Source organism: Balaenoptera ricei, chromosome 8 (genome assembly GCF_028023285.1).
Source record: "Balaenoptera ricei isolate mBalRic1 chromosome 8, mBalRic1.hap2, whole genome shotgun sequence".
Classification (NCBI taxonomy): Eukaryota; Metazoa; Chordata; class Mammalia; order Artiodactyla; family Balaenopteridae; genus Balaenoptera; species Balaenoptera ricei.
In genome coordinates, this window is record NC_082646.1 from 86,777,999 (window position 1) to 86,801,142 (window position 23,144).

The window sequence follows — 23,144 nt, forward strand, 5'->3', positions numbered from 1 at the left end:
AACTTTATTATAGAAATCATTCTGAGGATTTCTAGGGAAGACAAATACTTACATTTTGACATAAAACAAATTGGATTATATCGAAGACACACTCTACCTTTTAGCTATCAACTTTTTTCTTCCTTGAATTTATATCTTACCCCTTTTTTGCACATAAACTTCATCTGTTAACAACCTTTGGAAAACCAACAGATATTTCTTACATAAATCTAGTGCATGTTGTTCCAGGTTTAATTATATGCAAAGGAATGATACAAACGTGGAACATCAGTCCATAAACTATGAACAGATGGGTAGAAGTATTCGATATATCTTGATAAAACTCAAATTCGTGGCAAAGCTTGTTGATCATGATTTCCTTTTTTTTTTAAAACAACTTCATGACCAACAGAGATCAAACATCCATCCAGTCTACGTTGTTCTTTTTTTCATTATAACATACAAATGCCCATTTACAAATAATACACCAAAATGAATAAAAGTTTGGATACCAAAATGAAGATTTGTTCCAACTGATATCGTGCCTTCTGTATACAAAGGTCCTTGTTTCAAGTCCATTCCCCAGTGGTTCAACACAGGACACAATTGCAGAACTGAAGTGCTTCTAACAGCCATTTTTCTTTCCTTCCTGAACGTCCAACTGCTGTGTCCACATAGTCATTGACTGAATTAACACAATATATCCTTTCCTTTTGTTTGTTTGTTTTTTGATTGTTTGTTTTTTTTTACTGTAATCTTGGCCAATATTGAGACATATCAGGTTCACTTCCAGGAACTTGAACTGGAACTGACACACCAGGGGAAATGAGTCCTAGAAGTGGATGAAAGAAATAGCCATGTAGATATTCCCTTCGAGAGACAGGCATGGAGTACGAATTTATAGGTTAAAAAAAAATCTCTAGTACTTTCTAACATTTAACTGAATCTAAAAAAGAAAAAACTTTTCAAGTCCTATAAACAAAAGTAGCACCTTCAGAAACCAGAAAGCATGTTTACACACATCTACTGAATCCCAAAGCCCCCCATGCTCCCCCCCCAAAAAACTCCATTTGTTTGTATGTTTGGAACTTCAGCAATAAAACCATCCTGGAAAACCAGAGTGGTACTTCTTCAGTTGCAATGAAAGGCATGGAGGAACTAGGAGGGAAGTCAGAAGTCTTCCAATTAACTCAGGGGGTCTTCACTGTTAAACTTTGGCTAATATAATAATTTCTCCTTAGAAAAGTTACATTTTCAGGCCTTGTCTTCATATACAGCTTCTGCAATCAAATTCAGGAAAAACAACTTTTTTTGTCAGTATGGCATCAAGTTACTAACTAGCTTGACTGAATTCCCCTTTTAATCAGTCTTCCCCAAGGAAGCGAGCAACAGAGAGTTGAATACACCATCACACAAGGCCAGGAGGTTCTTTTTAAGTAAACTTTGAGTGAAGGGAGATCACCTGGCAAAAGAAGCTGCAAAGGCCACCTCTGTGCAGCCTGCGGAGAGCAGCGGCTCACCTGTGGAAGTGGTGCCCGAGGTGCCCATTGGCTGACTGTTCATGTGTGTCTGCATATGTGGGGGCGTGTAGGTGTCGTAACTCCGCCCGTTCACCGAAGGGCTGGTGGGCAGCATGCAGGAGTACGCGGAGGTCTGGCTGGGGACTGGGGGCTGGGAGGAGAAAGGTGAACTTGTGGTTACTGAGAGACACTTTGCATAGCCACACCCCCAGCTCCCTCCCCCCGCAGGAACTCTGCCGACAAGTCTGATCGTTAGACACCCGCAAGTAAAGCGCCGGAATTCCACGTGGTAACACTAAGATCGGGCTTCCAACCAGTCCTTCCGTTGTCCACTGCTGGAGTAAAGTTGCCTACACACCAAACTTTTTGAAGTACCAAAAATTCAGACCATTGTCCAGCTAGACGGTTGGCACTATCCATAAAATTAATAGGATTTTTGTCCATTTTCATCTTGGACCTCTGCTGGCACCTTTAGAGAAACTATAACATGAGGACTTCCATAAAGACACACCCTCTGTCTCGCAAATTCAATCCATTTGAGAATCCAGCGACACCTCCACGCCTCAAACCCTGTATCTCAAGCTGTGAGGCAGAGGACAGTGGCAGGAACTCTCTGTAAAGTTTGGTTTAGGGACCTTGAAAGCCTTTCATGGTTGGACTTACGGATTTAAAGATTCTTGAAGAGGCAGATCAGTGATGATCTCAGGTTAAAGTAGTCAGAAGTGTCAGTAAATACCTAGCCCCATCTGGAGAATTAGCTGTGACTTTCTTACAGACAACAAAACTGAGATTAGGTTTTATCCACAAAATTGTGTTGCTACCCTCGAAGTGTTTAGAATCATGGCATTGAAAAGATAAACCTTTATCCTGACTAAGTAAATACACAAGGCTGAGACAAAACACCTCATGAGCTCTCATGGGGCTATGCTGGGGCGGCAGGCTTGAGATGAATTAATAGAAGCATATTGTCAGGAACAGGGGAGATGATAGTACTGCTCTGATCTGCAAACTATAGAAATGTTTAACATTCCAAGATCCACATCCTCAGAGAGGGTGATACATTAGAGAAGGTTCAGAGGAGGACACCCACCCTTTGTAAAATGGTTGAAGATTTTGGTCAACAGGATAAACTGATGGACAGATAGGCCAGCCCTCACCCACCCCCTCCAAAATTCAAAGAGTAATTTTCTCTGAATAGTAGAATTGTTGATATTTTAATTTTCTTTATGCTTTATGAATATATATATATATATGGTTTGAATGATATTATAAGTTGTATAATTTTTAAAAGTCAGCATTTGAAATAAATTGACCCACACCAGTCTAAGTGGAAACAACTCTAACAGAATAGCAGCATCTATTTCATTGTTTCTAATTGTTTTCTCATATACACATTTTTTTGTCTTCATAGAAACCTAGATGTTGCTACAGTTTACAAAACTGAAAAAGACTCTGTGGCCTTATTAAAGTCTAAGGATGACTGCTAACATCGGGTTTCTAAGGATGACTGCTAACATCGGGTTCAAAGAGGCAAGCAGGCCTTCAGGGCCCTGCCAGAATTTCAGCTTGCATTTTCTTCTAATTCCCAAAATGACTTCCTCCAGGCAACTTCGACTTCTAGAAAATTCCAAGGCAGTTGTAGCAACCACAACTAATGGGCTGTTAATCCCTTAATTTACATTAATTGCTCTACGGCCAATAATATCCAGATGCAATAAAAATAGACGTGTGAATAATTCCTCTGAAGTTGCTTATCTAGCTGCTCCTGTATTAGTCTTAAGACTGGGAAACACTTATTTTGGTGTGATTTGGGTTAGAAAAATCCAGCAGAAGATGTTCAGTGGAGAATAAACGATTTGTGCAACCCCAAATTTGTTTCCATCAGGGGCTCATGCTGGCCAATCTCACACTATCTGGCATCTCTAATTGCTGCACAAATAGGACAGGAGTCCTGGGGAAGTCACTGCAGAAGGCCCACCAGAAGACCAATTATTTTTCCCCATCAAGAATCCCTCTAGTTCCAAAGTTCTAGTACACCCCACCTACCTTAGACAACTTCCATCATAAAGGGTTAACCTAGTACAGGGCCCAGCACACGTAGGGGCTGATAAATATTTGGGACGGAACTGAGAGTAGGAGCAGGTTGTTATACCAAGTGAATAGCATCAGCCTTTCCAGGCAGCTGGGAATGCCACAACCCCATCACATCATTCACAGCAAAGACACACTAAATTTCTAGCAAATGCCTTCTATTCCTTTTTTTTATTCTAAGATACAGAAAGAAAACTAGCTTTCCTCCATGTTAAGCGTATCGCACTATGCAAATATGAATCCCAATTCTGGTCCTTTTTTTCGTCCTCACTAGTTTATCAGAAACATCCTAAATAACAACCACAGTGCACATAAAGACTATACACTTATTAATATGAACACATGAATATAAACCCAAGTGTTATATATACTAACCTCTTACTATGTAATAACTTGCCAACATTATTTTCATTTTCTGGTACAAGTTTCTGGTCCCCAAAACATGCCCCATTCTCACCCAACATTATCAAACCAACATTCCCTATGAGCAAAAATTAACTTGACGGCACATCAGGTTTTTATTTTATTAAAGGCATGAATCAATTAATCAATCAACTAAAAGACTCGATTGACTGTTTTCATCTCAGACTTGACTGATCAAGCCAATCACTATACTGAGAAAGGCTCCCAAGGGTACACACAGGGCCAGTGAGGTCTGCAGGCCCCAACCCATTCCTCACTTCTTCTCCCAGGGACCCGTTAAGCAGGCAGCCGCCAGCCTCACTTACTTGCATAGGCAGGTTATTTGCCATGGTGAAGCTGGGCATGGGCGGCAAAGCACTGTATGTGTTTGTGAGGGCTGTGTCTGTTCGGCCCAACATGGAGCCAGACGTGAAGGAGGAAACTGCAGGGAGAGGACACAACAGACAGTCATTGTGAGAGTCAGAGCCAAGGGCAAACAGGTTGAAACACATTTGTTAGTAGTATTAATGTTTCAAATTACCAGGCGTGGTGGGTTGTGGGATTGGTTGGTAGACACTGGTGCTGAAACTACTGCTGATCGGAATATGACTAGGTGTGTTGCTGGCCTGTCTTCTCTGATTCCTCAGCTTTTCTTCTCTTCTCCATTTGGCCCTTCGATTAGAAAACCAGACCTGGAAATCAGATGGAACAGGTTAGCCCTGAGCCTGCTCCCAGCTCCACCCCATCCCAGACTCATCCACTGTCCTCCTCCCCCAGCCCTGAGAGGCGAGAGGAGGCAAAGCATTTAGCAAACTGAATCTGTTACTGTTTATACAAACAAATGGTGCTCCTTAGAAGCACCTGTGTCTCTAGAAAAGGCAAATGGTATGAATCACAAAACATGAACACACAGTCCCTGGGTACCTGTATTCTCGCTTCAGGTAGATCTATTTTGGCCGCTAGTCTTTCTCGGGCAAACACATCTGGATAATGGGTTCTCTCAAACTCTGAAAGAGTAAGTTGCATTTTTCTGTGTTGTGCCAGAACTATACAAAATGTGTCAACCAAACCCTGGATCAATCTGGTTTCCACCTCCCGACTTCTATCACCTCCAACCAATTCCCTTTAAAATGCTACTACTACTAGATTGATTGTACTTGGAAGAACTATCCCATCAGAACCAAGTTCTATTCTCTTTGAAATGACATTCATTCTTCTGTGGCCTGAATTAGCCAAATCATCATTTTTTCTTCATGAGAAGTCAGACTTTTCATCTGTGAATCACTGGTACATGAAAAGAAGAAAGAAAATACACACACACACTGAAAAGATGCCCAGGAAAAGGAAAAAAAAAAGGACAGAAAGAAAAAAGAAACCTTTTCAGGCCTCTGTGCAAGGGCCTTGGCTAAATTTAGCTCTTTGTACTGAAGATGTGGCATTTACTTTGATTTACTGCTTCTCTACTTTGAAAAACTCCATCACCTTTCTCCAGGGCCTCAATTTGCTCTTGGGTAAAGGATGTTCTATTTCTTTGCAGCTTCCGCTTCAGCTGAAGTCGCATTTGGGCCTCATCTGAATCTTCTCCATTGGAACTGATGGAGTTGGTATTCTCTCCCCCTCCTTCCTGTTGCTGGCAGCCATCTGGAACAAAAAGAATAGGACAGTAAGAGAAATTTGGAATGACTTGGAGTCTCCAAAAGCGGCGTCATACAGCCATAAACTCCAAAAGCAATCTCATCTGAAAGTCTCACCAAAACATTCCCAAGGTAACTGTCAGCCTTCTTTTAATAAAAGACATTAGTGACATATGTTACCTGACCACCATTTTCTTTCTGTTTTTATCAAGACGAGACTGTACAATTTAGATACTTTTGGAATGGCATTTCTTTGAATGACAAAACGAGTGCTGAAGTTTCCAATTAAAATGATCTTTTATAACTAACCTTGACCCTCCAAATGCCTCGCTCAGTTCCCTTTCCTTAGAGAATTTATTTACCTATGGCTGTGTTGGGAAAATAGAAGAGTGATGTTCAAGATTTCAGCTGATCTATAATCAGTAATTCCTATCTAATCAATTAGACGTTGATAGGTTTGTAGAAAATGCTATTAAGAAACCAAACCAAGCTTGTAATCTTTAAAAAAATATTTATCTAGTTTTTATTTGAATTCTGCACAGTCAATTTCATTTTAAAGGTTGTGAATTTAGAAGTGCTCGCATTGTTCTGCAGTTTTATTCAACTATTGTATGAGTGCGCTTTGCCTTGACACCTATTACGAGCACAGCTGTAATTATATCATCACCAAGAACAGGCTATAATTGCTGAAAATGGAATTTTATATTTAGATAAAAGGACTGTCCATTCTTTGTAATGTGTTGCACCAGAGAAAAGTAAGATTTCTTTTAAATTTTTAACGTGTAATTTTAAAAAAGAAATAGTAGAGAGTTCACTAACTAGCTAAACATGTTATGCTGCAGCTGAATCCTTGGCATATCATTTAAGTGGTACATTTTTAATTAGGGCATTTCCACCACTTTTAATGTAATTTCTATCATTAAACAGGGGAAAGTTTTATTGTTTTCCTTTGCTGCTTGGAGGGCAAGATGTGCACTTAGGCTAGCTGTCTCCTCGTGCGCCTTGCTGGAGAAGCCACGGCCTGGCAAGGGAAGGACTCAGCCTTGGCTGGGCCTCCAGGGCCACTGCCTGCTGGCTGGATCCTTGGTCTTGGGTCCTGAGGCCCCCAAGGGATACCGCAGGGGCTGGCCCCCCCATCCTAGAAACTTGGCCCGTGGGGGAGGGGCCTCTAGGGGCTCCTTGGTGGGAATAGACTTGGCCAGGAATATCATTTATAACCAGGAGACAATAGGCAGTGCCTTCAAAGAGTTCAGGGAATTGTGACAGGATCTAGTGGGATCTTTTCAGGAACTTTGAACTGTTTTAAAACCCCAACTTTCTCCCCCATTTAAACAGGCGGATTCATCAGTACTGGCCACCATATGGGCCCTTGGAGATCTATTGAGATGACCACCAACACTTGAATAGCGAGGGGCTGCTTTTCAGCGCCGCACAATGCCCCGCGAGTAAGGGAAACTATTAAACTCCTGGGGCAGGAGCGTTGGCAAACTTTCGTGGGCAGAATTTTGAGGCCACAATGAGTGCGGACAACAAAAGGATTCTCTTGAGGCGTGCAGCGGGCCACATTGTGTTACAAGAAGCCCAGTCAACAGACTTTTCAGTGAAGTGTGTTAACCCCTCTGCTCTGCTATCATTAATCACTGTCCCAAGAGCAGGCGCCTCCATGCTATTTAGGGCGCTTAGCTGGGGGTTGGAGGGTGGATGGGAGGCCAGGGCAGGGGGTGGGGGGGACGCAGGACCGGTGGATGACGTCCGGGGCACGGGGGGGAGTGAGCCGGGGAGGCAGGGAGGATGGAGACCACGGGGGAGGGAGACAGGAGAGGAGGGGGCGGAGGCCTGGTGGAGGGGTTTGGGGAAGTAGGAGAGAGGAGGGGCATGGAAAGGTGGAGGAAGAAAGAGGGCTCCCAAGAGACAGAGGCCAGAAAGGTATAAGAAGGACAGAAAAGAGTGCTGAGAGGAAAAAGAGACAAGAGGGTCGAAAGAGATGGGGAGAGAAAGAGAAAAAGGGAGATAAGGGAGAGAGAGACTATTAGTAAATGGGCCGTGGCTCTGCTTTGGGTCGTCTTGCGCTACATCAGAAAGCTGGGGGGTCGGGGAGGGCTACTTAGCTGAGGGAGAGCCGCTCACTCACGTGTGCCGGCACCAGTGTCTGTGCTAATTTACTGCCCCGAGTTTCCGGGTGACTTTTCAAAGTGCTTTTCAGGGAATGAAATGAAGAGCCCCTTTTATTTTCGGATTCGGTCAATGAGGAAGACTTTAGAAATAGACTTTTTGGGCCAACTAGAAAGACCCATCAGTTATTGCTTTGGGAAAGCACAAACAAAAACCTGCGATCATCAGAGGTTTAGGGAAGGGGGCGCTGAGAACACAATCCCATCTCGCGAGGGTGGTCACTCACGCCTTCTAGGAGGCCCCACCCCAGTCCTTTTTCTGGCACATTCGATCTCGCCAAACAAAGCTACCCGGGTCTGCCTCAGAAGACCCCCGCAGATAGCATTCTCTGCTCCCGTTTGCTTCGCTGACGTTTTCCTAATTTTAAAACATGGACATTTGCGCACGCTCTCCCTCTCCCTTTCTTCCTCCCCTCCCCCACTCTCTCTCTCTCTCTCTCTCTCTCTCCCTCTCTCTGTCTCCCTCTCTCTGTCTCCCTCTCTCTGTCTCCCTCTCTCTCTCTCTCTCTCAGCAACGGAGGCGCAACGCTGACTTGAACTGACATTTAAGAGGAGGAAAGTCAACGAGGATGAGAAGAGCTCGATTTTAAACCTCTTTGAGGAGGAAAAAAAACCAGCCGTGGAATTAGCGGCGGGTCAGGAGAAACCCGTGGCTGCAGGATCCCTCCAAGACCCTGAAGAGCGAGCGCGCTCCATCGCAAGTTTGTTTGTTTGCTCCTCTAAAAATAGCAACTGTTCGCAGCCACGCAGTGCCGGAGAGGTCACTCTTAGACTGGGTGCCCCCCTTTTTCTCTTTAGTGGATTTACCTTCCACTCTTAAAGCTTTTAGCAAAATAGAACTAGAAGTTGGATCTCGAATTCCCCACATGATAAACCTAAGTGGCAGACAATTAAGATATCTTCTTTAAAAGGCGCCCCCTCCGAGCGCAAAGAAGGGGCCTTCAATGGGCGCCTTCCACCTTCCAGCCTAATCCGCGAGAAGGCGAGTGAAAGCGCCTCCCATTATCCCAGCCCCAGGACCATCTGACGCTCGGGATAGGATTTGTTTCCTGGAAGGAGAGGAGAGAAAGAAAAAAAAAAGACGCTGGGAAATAAAATCATTCCTTAGTTTCTTAGTGTCTTAATCAGTGATGCGGAAAACAAGCAAGAAAAGATAGCAACTCGGTTGCGGCACCTTTTCAGCTCTGGAGCGCGGATCAAAACATTGTAGCATCTGTTGAAAAAGAGACTGACTAAATCCTATAGAGGGCCTGGGTATTACGGGGCTGGTGGGGGGAGCGGGAGGAGATAAGAAAAAGTGTCTCTGTGATCCCTAAAACCACCAAAGCGCTGGAGAATCGGGGCTGGATAGAGCTGTCTCTTGTTGTCAGCCCAAGTCGGCACAATTTTATTCACCGCCGCATGGCGTTGATCAGATGGAAACCAGATTTGTCTCCCTCTGAGACCTAACCTCGCCTTATGCTTTCGGAGTAATGGGCTCTTTAAAACCGCAAACCGGCTTCCTGGGCCGGCAAAGGGGGCGAGGGAGGGAGGGGGGCCTTCTTAGCGGCCGAGAGAACCGAGGATTCCCGGTGCGTCAACCGCGGCCGCCGGCGCCCAGTGGTCCCCACGCCCGGGACTCTGCGCTCACCTGGCGCGACCGTCCACCCCACGCCGTGGGGACCAGGCACTGGCGTGGGTTTTCTGTGGCGTGAAGGGGGAACTGGCAGTTGTTGAGCCAGAATGCTCTGGCAACTCGGCGCCTGAAAGTTCAAAGCTCCTGAACTAGCGCCACCTCCCGCCCCAACGCTCACCACCAGGTCCTTGCGGTTAGGCTCTCGCTTCCCGCCCTCGCGCTCCCCGCGACGAAAAGCCGCCCCAATCGGGCGCCGCCTCTGGTGGCAGCAGAGGGGCGGGCAAAGCTGCTGCCCTCGGCTTCGGTCCGGTCCGGGCTCCGGGAAGGAGGAGGGGGTGTCCTTGCTCCAGGCCCCGAGCAAACGTGAGCCCTCGCGCCCAGGGCTCAGCCCTCCCAGGCCCGGCCACTGTGTCCCACGCCCGCCCCGAGACCTCTGGACCCGCCGGCCAGACTCGGCGGGGTGGGGTCACCGGGACCACAGATTGCGGGGGGCCGGGGCAGACAACGGGAGCGCGTCACTCGGGTGTGCCCGGTGTGCGCACGTGGGAAGCCTACGGTTTCAAGGGTCAGGTGAGGGCATGGTGGTCACTCCGTCGTCCTCCCCAGAAGCCGGAGGGGGCCGGGGCCTGCGGTTAGGGCGGAGGCAGCGCCTCCTCGGGTGCGGCCTTGCGCCCCGGGAGGCCGCGGTTCGGCCTGATCCGGCGAGGGAGCGGGCGGGCGGGTCGCCCGGGGGAGCCGGGGCCCTGCGCGTCGGGAGGCCTCGGCCGGCCGAGCGGCCGCGCTGGGAAACACCGAGCCAGCGCTTTGCTCCCTATCTTCCCAGTGTCCGTCCTATATTGTTTTCTGCTCTTAAAACTGACATGTCTAATTGGCAATTGGTGCCGAATCGTGTCCAGAGGTCTCTTGTGGAACATTTCTACAGCTGTCTCCTTCAACTAGACGCTTATTCATGTCGCCTTAATGAGAAACAAAACGTTCTCTAATGAGCAATTACAGAGCGACAGGATTGTTCCCATAACAAATTCTTGCGAGTGACAGAAGCATCCTTTGTACCAGATATTTCGCATACTGTTACCGATTTTCCCTTCTCTAGCCCGGCTCGGTGGAGGCGCGGGGCACCCAGAGCGGCTCCGAGAGCGCACGGATGCAGGGGCAGCCCAGCCAGCTTCCCCTCGCCGCCTCCCAGGCCGGGAGCCCCCAGGCTTCGTCGTGCTCCGGGGAGTGAGACGCCACGTCCCATTATCCCGCATATTATCTCCTTGTCACGAGGACAACAAATACCGATTAATCTTCGGAGTAAACTGTTTCCTATTCTTGACCAAGCTACCTCCGGTGTGTGTAGGGGAGGGGGAGAGCCAACAGCCCAGACCCCACCCCCATCTGCTCCTCTTCCTCCATCCCTTCTCACAGATCCAAGGACGGTCCAGATCCTATCTTTCCTCCCAGCCCCAGAGTCGCTCCCGGCACACCAAAGTCTGGTTCACAGTATCCTCACCCCACCCTTCCACGCAGTCGCCACCCACAAAGAGTGAGAACTGGAGACCCAAGGGATGGAAGGGGTCAGAGCAGAGAGGGTAGGGTTGTTTAGTTGGGAAAACCACCACTTCCAATGCCCCATCCTCAACTTGGCCCTGCATCTCACTGCTCACCCTCTCATATACACCCTAATCATAGTCACATAATTTGTCAATTACGGCAAGAAGCAAAACGATACAATTATGTTTATCTTGCAGTCTGTCAGTGTGTTAACTTGTCACACTTCTACAGCAAGGGGGCTCTCCGTGCATTTTAATGGCACATTTGAATAGGGCACCACGCAGCTAGCTCATACACACACGCACATACTCCTGCCCATAACACACACTCGAGCGCACATGCACGCACACACACACACACACACACACACCAGCCACATTCATACTACCTAACATACACAACCCTCGAATTCCCAGGCCAACCAGATAGTTCAACAAACACCACCTAGATACAGCGCGAGTCGATATGTCCCAAGCCTTTGAAGAGTTTCTCCACTACATTCTCTAAGCACAAAAGCCCGGAGAGGGAAAAAGTTGGAGAAGAGGATGAGCAAGGGGCTGCACATATGGAGAATTTGAGGATGGGTGTTTGGGTTTTTACCTTGAGTAGGTTGCCCTGGCACCGATGTCCCCGGATACCAACCCGGGCGGGTGCCCCAGCTTCCGGTCTGCCCGTTCAACATCCTTAGTTTATCATACATGCCGTCTGCACCCATCTGTTGCTTTTCGCTAGCCAGGTTGCGAAGAACTCTGTTTATTGATGACACCTGCAAATCAAATCAAGATCAAACCAAATGGTAGAGTCTCCTGAAGACACAGTTGCCCTAAGTCCCCATCTCGGCGCACCCACCACTTAAAGAATGACCCTTAATACATTAAAAAAAAAAAATTCCCAGCCATCCTAGGACAGTGGGTGGATTTGCAGAGACATCATGGAAAGAATGCCAGCCATCACCTTGGGCATGGAAACTCAGTTGTGTAGAGAGTTGGAAGACTAGGGAGGGGTCCTTCACTGTTGCGCAGTGTCTCTGGTGACCTAACTCACATGCCTGCCTTTTTGTTGTTAAAGACTTCCCCCCCAAAATATTGAGACTTGGCCTAGGGCTTTCTTTCACTTTTATTTGTTTTATATTAGGGCAGAAATGGATGTTTGATGCCTGAAAGAAGGTTCAAACAGGTAGATTTGGCGGAAGCTCGAATCTGGTTTTCATTTGCATTTTCCTTCTAGATTCCAGTGCCTTTCTCCAGGTGCCTCCGCTCTCTACTCTGCCGCACGCAAGTGAGGTGCATAACCCCCCACACTTGACTTCCATTTTCCAGAAGGTCAAAAAAAAGGTCAGGGTGCTCCTCTCAAGACCCCCAGGTACAGAGGAGACAAATGTGGAGCACGGAGGAGAGAAAGAGAGAAAGACACTGGCAGGGAGAAGAGTAGGGGGAGGTAAAGAAAGTGATGGTAAAGAGGGAAGAATGTGGCGCTTAGGGCAGGGAGAGGGAATGTTCTCAGTGAACTTACACTTGGTATGTTATCGTTGGTACAGACCCCCTCGGACAGTAATCTGTCTCGGATTTCCCAAGCAAAGATGGACGGGCACTCCCGCTTATACTGGGCTATTTTGCTTACAACTTCTGGAGTCGCTACTCTCGGTTTACTACCACCGATTGCCCTGGGTCTGATGGAGCCAGTCTCGTAATACCTGCCCAGAATTTTACTCACACATCCGTTGGACACCTGCATAGGGGAAGTGGACAGAAAACCACATTATTAATAATTTCAAGACAAAAATAAAATTGTTTAAGTATGCATTAAACAATGACAAGCTTACGTTTTGATTGTCCAGCACTTGGACTTTTGCATCTGCATGGGTCTATAACACAAAAATATACCTTCAATGGTATGAGAACTTACTGTAGAGAGCTTTTTTCTTAAAATTACATTTGTAGCCCTAAAAACTACAAATAGGATGATACTTTCAAACAGTTTGAACTAAAAAAAAACTAATTTAAAAGTTTTAAAAACTGTTTTTGTAAATAAATCCTGCTTGAAGATGCATCAAAACGAAGTCAGATTGTTTTGTGCTGACCTTGCTTAAAGTGGTGTTATGTTGTAATGAGTGAAGGGGAAATAGAAACTGAATTTTTAGTTATTTTTCCTTTAAAAATATGCCCAATTGAGTAAATGTGAGTTAGGGAGGGAGGTAAATAGCATTCGTCTTTTAAAATCAATATATATATTTTTCATAAATATGAAGAAATCAAACAAATATCTCAAACTCTGAGGTAAGCATGGAATGAGGGAGAGGGCAATGAGATTATGTGGATTTATAGAACTCATTTTATTATAGTTCGTAAACTGTTACCACAATGAATGTTTTTGCCAAATGAAAAAAGAAAGTTTTTTTTTTTTTAATTCACACCCAATTTTTTTCTTAAGCAGATGAATTGTCTTATGTGACTGACCCAGGTTGGAAGAGATCGGGAAGGATGGTGGAAGGAAAGGGGAAAGCAGAAGGCATGGGAGTGGGGTGGGGACTGGAGTGGGGGTGAGGGTAGGTGGGTCCATAATTAGCAGCCTTTACAGTAAGAAATGAAGAGAGGGCGTTGAGAGTGGAGGGCCGCGGGGGGCGGCGAGTGGGGCGGCGCCGGGAGGATCACCTGCAGAATTCGGGAAATGTCGCACGGCCGGGCCCCGCTGTGAGCTAGCTCTACGATCTTCTGCCGGGTGGAGTCCGGCAGTGGCCGCCCGTTGACAAAGACACCACCGAGCTGATTCACTCCGCTGTGACCTGAGGAAAGGGAGAGGAGAGCAGAGCAGAGCGGAGAGGAGAGGAAGAAGAGTAAAGAGAAAGAGGAGGGAGGAGGAGGAGGAGGAAGAAAAGAAGGAGGAAGAAGGAGGAGAAGAAAAGGAAGAAGAAAGAAGAAAGAAAAGACAACCACAATGCATCCTCAGCTCCCTGCCAACCCTGGCCAACCTCAGCGATCAGGTCCCTGCTATCGATCAAAAATGACAACAGGACCTCGCAGCCATTCCTGGCATCGGGCAGCCCAGCCCAAACACAGCCGAGCTCCTGCCCACCAGACTGCAGAAGCACCATGCAGACACACACTGACAAGCAAGAGCACACACACCTCACTGCCGCCTTCACTCCAGCAGAGCCCCCAGCCCACCGCTGCCCTCCATAAACACCCCAGCCAGTCTCTGAACCCGCAAGGTGCAAATCATCAGCTCAAAAAATATCCTCCCAAAGATCCCCTCTGAGTGTCAAGAAAAACCACGAGTCCTACAGAACCCACACTGAATCTCCAAGGTCTCTGCATTGTTAGAACTGTGATAGCAAATCCTATAGCTCTCCAGTGCTCCCTCAGACACTAGAGTCCAGAAACGTTTGTTGTCACACTCCAAACTCTGGTGAAGACAACACACAAGCACCGGGATTAAAAAAAAAAAAAAAAAAAAAAATAGGAGAAGAAAAGGGGAGGGAGTAGAGAAGAACCAGAACAGCAAATCTGTGGCTAGTGAATCACAACCTGGGTTTCAGCACCTCCACTGAAGGCTTCCTCAAGCCTCAGAGCCTCAGATCGGCTCCAACCACAAAGTAGTCTGGCTGCTGCAGTGGGGCGGAGATCTGGGAGTCTGTTCGCACCGGCCACAGCTCCGCTTTACTTCCGCTGCTAAACTCGGCCCTCCCCACAGCCAAGGACAGATATTAGCAAAAATCAAAAAGTGAAAAGAAAAGGAAGAGACCACACCACAGTGTCCCCCATCCCTCCTTTATCTGGTTATCTCACAACCTCACCCCATTGTCTAATCATAGAGAATAGGGAGTCAGCACCTCTGTAGCCCCCTCCCCAGAAACCACAGGCACACAAATAAAGCCAATTGCCAATTCCCACTTCCTTAAAAATCTCCAACCTGCAGCCCCGACTCTAGAGAGCAGCCCTTCCAGGAGAAGATGTGGCTCCCCGCTCAGCTCTCCTCTCCTCTCTTCTCCTTGGAGCCTCTGATAAATTGACTCCAGAAAGCTGAGCTTCTTAGCAATAAATAAGCTCCAAATATAGAAGAGGGGGGAAAATATGATGAGCCTCTCTGACATTTGTCTTTAAAATAAAACTAGCTGCACGTCAAGTTTGAGCTTAATTTCTGGAAATAGGCGGAAGTCGCTCCGGATCATGCATGGAAGGCTAATTGAAAAGATCAGTCGGGGCGCTTGTGGCAGCCTTGTCACTTTGTGACAGTGCTCCGCTCCGGGAAATTGCATCGTCACGACAAACGGGACCGTGATAAAACGACCCTTTCCGTCCCTATTTGTAGATCACTCAGACGAGATTGAACTGCACTCGTTTCCCCTTCGAGGGGAGCCGCGTTTTCAGGGTAGCCGAAGGCTTGGGGCGGGGGGGGTCCCTCACTGAGGGGGGTGCTGGAGCCTCAACTCGATGAGAAGTGACAGGCGTTTGGGGTATCTAGGCTCCGGCCCGGGCCCAGCGTGAGCAGGGACATCGCGGGGACACCGCTTCTCCAACAGAGCAAGGCCTAGATCGCGCTTCCGTTTTCTCCTAAATTCCCTTTATTGCCTTCCTTTGCCTCGAAAGAGCTTCTACTGCTCCAGATACGGAGCCTCCCCTTTGGGCAAAGGGAGCCTTCCCGGAAAAAGAAAGGCTGTCCCAGAGAAAGACTTTCTAAACTTCACGCGCTGCCTGAGCAGTTCCCAATCTAGGAATGCCAAGGCGTGTGAGGCCGCCTAACCCTAGACCTCCCTCCTTCTCCCCGCATTGCAAAAAACAACCTGCCCGCCACCTCCACAGCGACCGCCGGCGGGTGCTCGCCCAGGGCCAGGTCGCCTCTGCCAGCATCGAAATGGCAGCGAGGAAGCGCAGCTATAAGTTCCCCTTCAGAGGTTAAGCCTCAATCATTGTGTCCCTTCCCTAGGGACGGCTGGCGCTCTCGCCCAGTGGCGATGATTATGCGCCTAGAATTCGACCGCGAAGCATCTAATAGGAAAACATATGGTGTCAATTTGGATGCTCTGCGCCTCGCGCACACCCGGGAGCGAGCGGCACAAAGCCCTGCAGGCCGGCCCGCGACCCCGCGCGCCCCTCGGGGCCCGCCAGCCAGGCCGCAGCGGCAAACCCACAGCGCCGGGCGCGCCGGGGGCCGGCCCTCCCGAGAGCCTGCGGCTGGGGACCCTGTGCTGTAGGGGGAGAACCCAGCAGCCAGGAAGGGTGGACAGAAGCCTAAGCCTCGCCAAGGAGGGTTCCTACCAGGCCAAGTCCCAGGGCCTGGCAGGTTTCTGCACAACTAATCCGCCTTAAAGCTCGCCACCTTTGCGCCCTCTCCTGCGCTTTACGCCCACCAGCCGCGGAAGCACCAGGGGACGACTAGCGGCTCCAGGACAGATGGATCAGGCGCTAGGGACCCTCCTCAGTCTACAGTTCGGCAAGGGAAGGTTTCTAGAAGGCTTAGGCCTTCGGGCACTCCATACAGCTGAGCCCTTAAACCTCGTCCAGACTCCGCACCTCAACCCTGGCCTAGTTTCGCTGGGCCTCCACGTTCCCAGGCCCGGTCTCCAGATTCGTCCTGCCACACACCAGCACTCACGGACCGAGCAGGAAAGTGGGCTGGGGGCCCAAAGGGCCTAGGCAGAGGGAGGATGGGAAGTGCAAGAGCCTGGGAATCAAAGGCACAGCAGGCCGGAATGACCAGGACACACACAGCAGCTATCGGGGCAGGGCTTCTCCAACTCCTGGGCTCCATCCCCACTCTCTTCCCAGACCCAGTAAACCTGCTCTCGCTGGCGCCCTGTAACAGTCCCATGGGGCCAGTGTACCACCTCCACCCCACCGCAGGCCTGGGTGCCCCGCTCCGCTGGCCTTCCAGGGCCCTAGCCAGGGTGGGGAGGGGAGGAGCTGCCCTTAGAGTGACTGGGGGAGGGGAGGAGAGCCCCCACCCCGCCCGGACGGCGGAGACATTCAGTCTTCGCTAAACCCAAGGGGCCTCCTTCTCGCGCTGCGACTGGAAGCCTCCGCCCCGCCCTGCTCAGCCCAGCCCCCCTCTCTGGGGTCAGAGCCCGGGCAGGGGTGGGGAGGGGGTGTGAGTTACAGGATTTGGGGGGATGGGGTTTCTCTACCGCAGCTTCGCAAACTCTTGCGGGCTGTTCTGAGGGGCCCAGCCCCTGTTCTTCCAGGAGGGAGAACAGAGCAAACGCCCTCCCCTCTAGGGTTGCCGGGCTAGGAGAGGGGCGCAGCTGCCTCGGGTCCCTCGGCCTCGCGCCCGCGGTCTGGCCAGCGTGGACTCCGTGAGGCTCCACGCCCTCCCCCGACCCGCGCTCGGGTCCGCGCCTCCCCAGCCCGAAGTCCAAAAAGACCAGAGGCACTTACTGTTCTGCATCCTGGCGCAGGCTGGGGGCCGCGGTATCCCACGGGGCTCGAATATGGGGCTCTGTTAGCAAGAATATAGGCATTAATCCTGGGCCAGCACCAGGTAGGCCTACCTCCCTGCAGAGGACGTCCTGGAGCCAGGACAGGAGAAAGCCCCCTCTTTAAGGAAATGATCCACTCAGTCGGTTGTGGCGATGGGAGGGTCAAACAGCTCTGCCCTCCAGTGCATGCAAAATCTACCCTTTGGGCTACAAATACACCAATACTCCCAATCTGTTCCCCCCAAATCTCTTAGTAGTTAACCCTTTAATCAGGAGAATCGATGACCTGATTTTGAATTTTTTCTTCCATCTGAACAACAATGAACGAGCATTCTGACTCTTTCAGGTTTTGGAACCCAAAGCAGCCAACGTAGAACTTGCCTGAAATCTGGGATGTCTGTCCACTCTCACAATAAAAGGTCTCACACATCTGCACACCCCTAGTTAAAGTCTTCGCCCTAAGACAAACCAGAAGGAGAGAAAGGTATGTCAAACTGTGGCTCAAAAGCGTAGGCCCACGGGCTCTCTGATCCACACTCTCAGAAAGAAAAAAAAAAAAATGCATCTAGGTCTCAAACTGCCATAAAACCCTAAATCCCAGAGTTACACCCACATTTCCAGCAGCCTATCCTGCAGAAGTCCCCACGTTTTGCTAGTGGCTGCCCTGGCCTGGCCTGGGAGATTTGGAGAAAGAATCTGACAAGTTGGGGCCCCATTTTGCAAAAATATCAAGAACCAGGGAAAGGAAGAGGAGAGAACAAGAGAAACAGCAGGGTTAGGAGTAGAGGCCAAGAGCTGGGGGGGGGGGCAGGGGGAGGGGGAGAGGACTTATACCTGAAGTTTAGATGTGAGGGAAAGGGGACCTTGGAACTTCAGGGTGCCTGAGGGTGCAGGCTGGGGCCTACTGGGAGGGCTTCGGAGCCATTACTCCTTCCTTCAAGAATTTCACCACCCCAGTTGCCCCAAGGCCCCAAGAACCCAACTCTTTGGTTACCCCTTTATCCTTCACTCTCCCCCTCAAAGCTTCCCAGTCAGACCCCCTCTCTACTCACTTCTCAGCCTTTCTGGGACTTTGAAAGTGGCAAGCCTAACTTTTTCCCCCCAAACGTCACTTATTGTGATTAACTTCTCTTTTGGTGTTTAGATCTTCCCCCCTTTTACTGTACTGTGACACACGCTGTCTACCTCGCCTCACTGCTTTAAAAAGTATGAACAGGAGGGGGTGAGCGTGGTCGACAAAGCCTACAGAGAGTGAACAATGGCTTCTATTCTCCAGCTCTCCCCAAATCCAAAGAGCAAAACCGAGTCTCCCTAACCAGCAACACAGCTTCCAACCAAAGGTACCAACAACCCACCAACTCACAAAGGGAGCAGAGGGACACTTCTTGCTTTGTAATTCCTGACCCAGTGCTGTCCCCCAAGGTTACCACCTCCTCCATCACCTCCCTCCCTGCCTTCCCTTAAGAAGAAGGTTCTTGGGGGGGGGGTTGGAATAGAAAAGTAATTTCTTGTTATAAATATCTGGAGGTAATTGTGTTACTGGTGTGAGTTGTTAGGGGCTGTAAAAAGATACAACGGCACCGTGGGGAGCTCAATTGGGAAGAGAGAGTTACAATAAAGAACCCATTCAAAAGGTTTGCAAAAAAAAAAAAAAAAAAGCAAAATCATTAAATAGTCACAGCATCATTTTCCCTGTTTAAAAACAAAACTAAAAGTTTTTTTTCTTGTTTTGCCTATTATGATTATTAATTTTGCCTGCCTGCAAGCAAAGAATCCCAAGAAACACATTTTTTTCTCTTAAAGGCCATTCATGGTCTAATTTATTAACTACCTGGGAGGCAGCTTAAATCCATAAAAATAAACTTAAGAGGAGGACTTTCCCCCAGCTTCCCAAAGCAGCTTGGTAAATATTGGCGAAGACAGAGGGCTACCTAGTTACCCTTATCTGGGTTGGCTCCCAAAGCCTTCCTCCTGTTTCTCAGTCCCCAAGACCAAGTCAAGCCAAGGACAGGCAGAAAACCCAACTTTGCACAGAATGCCCAACTCCCCCCCCACCCCCGCCTCCCCAAAGTGGGATTCTGAAACTGCACGTAGTAGCTGGTGGGGAGAGGTGGACTGCAATTCCCCCAGAAGGGTAAAACTTCCTAAACCCACACTGTAACCCACACTGTACTCAACCACAACCGAATGCCCCCAGCCCAGCCGGTACATTCTTGGAGCCATTTTTTAAAAATCACTAGCTGATTCCAGAGAGGCCTAGCCGATTAATTTTCCAAGCAGCTGGGAAGGTGGAAGCATTTCAAATCCCGGTTCTGCTCCTTTCCCACCCCCCTCTCAACGAAGAAGCTATCTCATTACTTAAGTAATCGTTAACACTTAGTGCAAAAGCAACCCGGGAAGCAGGGCATCCGACACCCGGAAGCAGTCGCCTGCGGAGAGACTAAACTCCCTCCACCTCAGCCGCAGCCAAAGCCCCCCCAGCTCAGCCCAGGGCTTCCTATGGCCCCAGCTGGGTCAGAGACCCACTCTGGAAAGGAAAGAGTCTCCAAACACCTCAGAGTCGCCCTGCCTTGGTCCACTAGGCCACTGAGCCACTGCCTCCCTATCCCTGATCCAACCTCAGCTTTTAATGCTGTTGTTGTTTTAATTACTTAATTCTCAAAATTCATCTCCAAACTTCTTAGCTAGGGTGAAGGGGAGAGCTCACTTTCGGCGCCCCCCCCGGCCCCCAGCCAGAGAGTAATTACCAATTAAGATGACAAAGTTTTACTCTCTAGGGCCAAATAAGATAACGACTAATCAAATTGCCTTCAGACATTTGCAAAGGTCACCGGCTATAAAAAATGTAATGTCAACGGCAACAACTATTATTTCTCCTCCGTAAACTCGCCAGGCTTTCAAGCTCTTTGCTTTTCATCTCATTTTCTGCTCCCACTCCCCTCTTCAAATCTTCCCAAGTTCGAGTTAAACGTCCAATATGGCTCAGGGAGCTTCGGATCATATGTGAAAAAAGAAACCACCGTTCACTTTGTTTTTAAACTTTCTAGAAATCACTCATTACTGGAGGGCCGGGTTTTAGCACTCAAAAAAGAAAGCATTTCCACTTGAAATTCAACTCCATTTCCCCCCAATTACACTTGCTAAAATTCAGGGCTATTATTGTGCAGGGAGACTGAGAAAATCTGCACAAGGAAAGAGGCAACAACTTTATGAACTTTGAAAAGACACTTTTCCTCCTGGGGTCTTAGAATCGAAAAGCTCTCAAATTACTCAGACTAATTAGCTGGGAGAGGACATGATCAGACGAAGGGGAAAGCCAATGCTTTCATATTGATTTTCTTAAAGGCCTCACAAAGGAAAAAATTCAGGAGCTTTGAATTAAAAAAAAAAAAATCCACCTTTCCACCTCGAAACTTGTTGAAATGGCAACACCGGGTGCAGCTTTGTCAGAGGAAGACAAGGAAAAATACCCACCGAGCGCTGGGGGCCGGAGGACAGGGAGGACCCCAGCTTTCGCAGGGCGAGGGCGAAGGTTGGGGGAAGCCTGGGGAGCAGAGAGTTTTCAAGTTCCGAGCTCTGCGCTCAAGTTGGGGGCCAGAGCCTGGGGTCCTGATGGAAGCTGACAATCCTCCTGCTCGGCTCGGAGCTCCCTCGGAGCGCGCGTTCGACCGCCTCGGCCTGGCAGCTTCCTTCCCGGTTCCCGCTCCCTCGCTCTTTCTCTCCGCATCCGGCGTGGGGTTGCCGTGCCGACTGACTGCTCGGGCTGGCGGCGGGCGCGGTGGCCCTGGGCGCTCGAGCGCCAGCGGATTCCTCGGTGCCCGGGAGAGCGCCGCACAAAGCCGGAGGGCGGGCGGCGGCGCGGCGAGCCGGCTCCTTCGGCGCTCCCTCGGCGCGCGGCCCTCTGCGCGATCGCTGGGCCCGCGGCTGGACAAAGCGGCCGGCGGCGACCAGTCTCTCCAGCCGTTCCCGGGCCTGCGGCACCGCAAAGCCTCTTCGTCCTCTGCCGCCGGCCGGGAACATTTGGCGACGTTGTGGCCGGGAGCCGCGGCGGCTGCGTCGCCCGGAGCCTCGGTTCTTCCTGCGATCTCAACCCGCGCTGGCGCTGGCGCTGGCGCTGGCGCTGGGGTTGAGCCGGCCGGCCGCCGCGAGCCCTGCGCCGCTCCCGCTCGCCGGCTGTCGCCCTCCGACGCGGGCTTTCGCTGGAAGTAGAAAGTTTGGGCTCCTGCGTGGAAACTTCTCCAGTCCAACTCTCCCGGCGTAGCAGTGGGGGAGGGGACCGGCGAGAGGGAGGAAGGAAGGGGGGGAGTAAGGGGGAGACCTGCCTGAATATTGCAATAAAAATGAAGCGAGAAGAAAGAAGCGGACTCACCTTTCTGAGGCATCCTCTCTCGTCAAAGCTCCTGTCAAGAGTTTTGTTTGGTTGGGTTTTTTTTGTTTGTTTGTTTGTTTTCTCTTGTTGCTTAAAGACCACAACGGTTTGAAATGACGGTATTTTAAAGGAGTTGCTGGCGAGAGTTTACTCCAAGGACGCTGCTGGTTTGGTATGTGAGAGCAATTCTCAGATCCCTGGGAAGGAGACAGAGATTGACAATAAAATGGGCTGTCAGCGGCTGGAGAGTGAGAGATAAAAGAGTGTGGGTGAGGGAAGTGGCTGCAGCCAGCACACCTATGCTGATTGGTGATGGCTCAAGTGTGTTAATGTGTGTGTGCCGGCGCCCGGCCTCGCATCCACCGCTCCTCACTGGCCCATTAGCGAAGCCTGACCTCTGTCATCATCCTCCAGCAAAACACTTCCTCCTGCGCCTGAACCAGAGCGGGAAATGAGGCCGAGCCACGGTTCGCTTTTCAAACCCACTAATCACTCCGCAACATGCAAATGCACGGATCGCTCCCACACAAAATATTGCTTTATGCAAAGCAGCGCCGGGGCCTCGAGCCAGCCGATTGGATGCTCCCTCTCCCCGCCTGGTGCAATTGGTCCGTTTGTTTGAATATGAATACACTTGTTTTCGGCCCCGCCGGTGTGTCCGGGCCGCTCTCCCCGGCGCTGGGCCCCCGCGCCTGGGCTCTGGGGCTGGCGCTCCAGACATCTCTAGGCTCGGAGCGCTCCGGGAATCAGCGCGGGCCGCACTGTGGCCGCGAACTTGAGGGGTCGAGTGAAGGCCGCTGAGCTGGGGGGCGCGCCCCCCACACCATTAAGCTGGGCGCGGGACTCTCAGCTCATGGATGGAGCAAGTTTCTGTAGTTCTGCGCGTCCCTTTCTTGCCAACTCCAGCGCAGCTTGGCCTGCTGCCCCGCCTCCGCCCGCCCTCCCCTCCCACCCCTACCCCTACCCCATCTCCGCCTGGGCGCTGGGACGCGGAACACAGCAGTGGCCGCGCCCTAGCCCACCTGGCCGCCGAGAAGAAGAAGAGAAAAGGGGCATGAGCGTCACTGGGTCCTGGCAGCCACACTCCCGCGGAGGCCGAGGCGAAGCTTAGGCCGAGAGGAGGCCGCCCGGTTGGGAACTTGGCGAGGCCGGGCGGCCTTCCCAGTCCAGGCCTCCCGGGCCTGCCCATTCCCCCACCCTCTCTCCCCCGGCCCTTTCTTCTGTTCTTTCTTCTTTCGGAAGGCGCGGTGCGCAGTGGAGCGGAGGCACAGCCGGGGCTGGAGAGGCCCGAGCAAACACGCCACTTACTTTGTGTACAGAGGGTTCTTGTGAAAAGCCTGAAGAGTCCTCACCAAACACTCACCAACTTCTCCCACGTGCCATTTGTTGACTAAGTGCGGCTGCTTTTCCAGGCG

The 23,144-nt window shown here is 50.1% G+C and overlaps 1 protein-coding gene across 4 annotated transcripts; it reads right to left on the reverse strand.

The window, feature by feature from the left end:
• On the reverse strand, positions 1-21,090 carry PAX6 (paired box 6). 4 transcript variants are annotated; one of them, XM_059929632.1, is made up of 13 exons: positions 20,835-21,090; positions 17,742-17,818; positions 17,320-17,380; positions 13,600-13,730; positions 12,771-12,812; positions 12,662-12,676; positions 11,549-11,714; positions 5,475-5,633; positions 4,917-4,999; positions 4,534-4,684; positions 4,319-4,434; positions 1,500-1,650; positions 1-811 (listed from the first exon to the last, which is right to left on the reverse strand). In XM_059929632.1, the coding sequence occupies exons 3-13, from the start codon at positions 17,327-17,329 to the stop codon at positions 726-728; spliced, it is 1,110 nt and encodes a 369-aa protein (XP_059785615.1). In that variant the 5' UTR covers positions 17,330-17,380; positions 17,742-17,818; positions 20,835-21,090; the 3' UTR covers positions 1-725. The 4 variants fall into 4 exon arrangements, with proteins under 4 accessions (XP_059785615.1, XP_059785613.1, XP_059785616.1 ...); XM_059929630.1 differs by having other exon boundaries at positions 12,461-12,676; XM_059929633.1 differs by lacking the exon at positions 12,771-12,812.
• Positions 21,091-23,144: the final 2,054 nt, after the last annotated feature.

Bases quoted from the DNA above. Each gene is read 5' to 3' on its own strand.
- PAX6 (XM_059929630.1), bottom strand. The intron at 11,715-12,460 runs GTAAGTTCACTG...TTTGATTTGCAG, and splicing joins CCAACGATAACATACCAAGT to GTGTCATCAATAAACAGAGT. The intron at 812-1,499 runs GTGAGCCGCTGC...ATCCACTTCTAG, and splicing joins CTCGGGCACCACTTCCACAG to GACTCATTTCCCCTGGTGTG.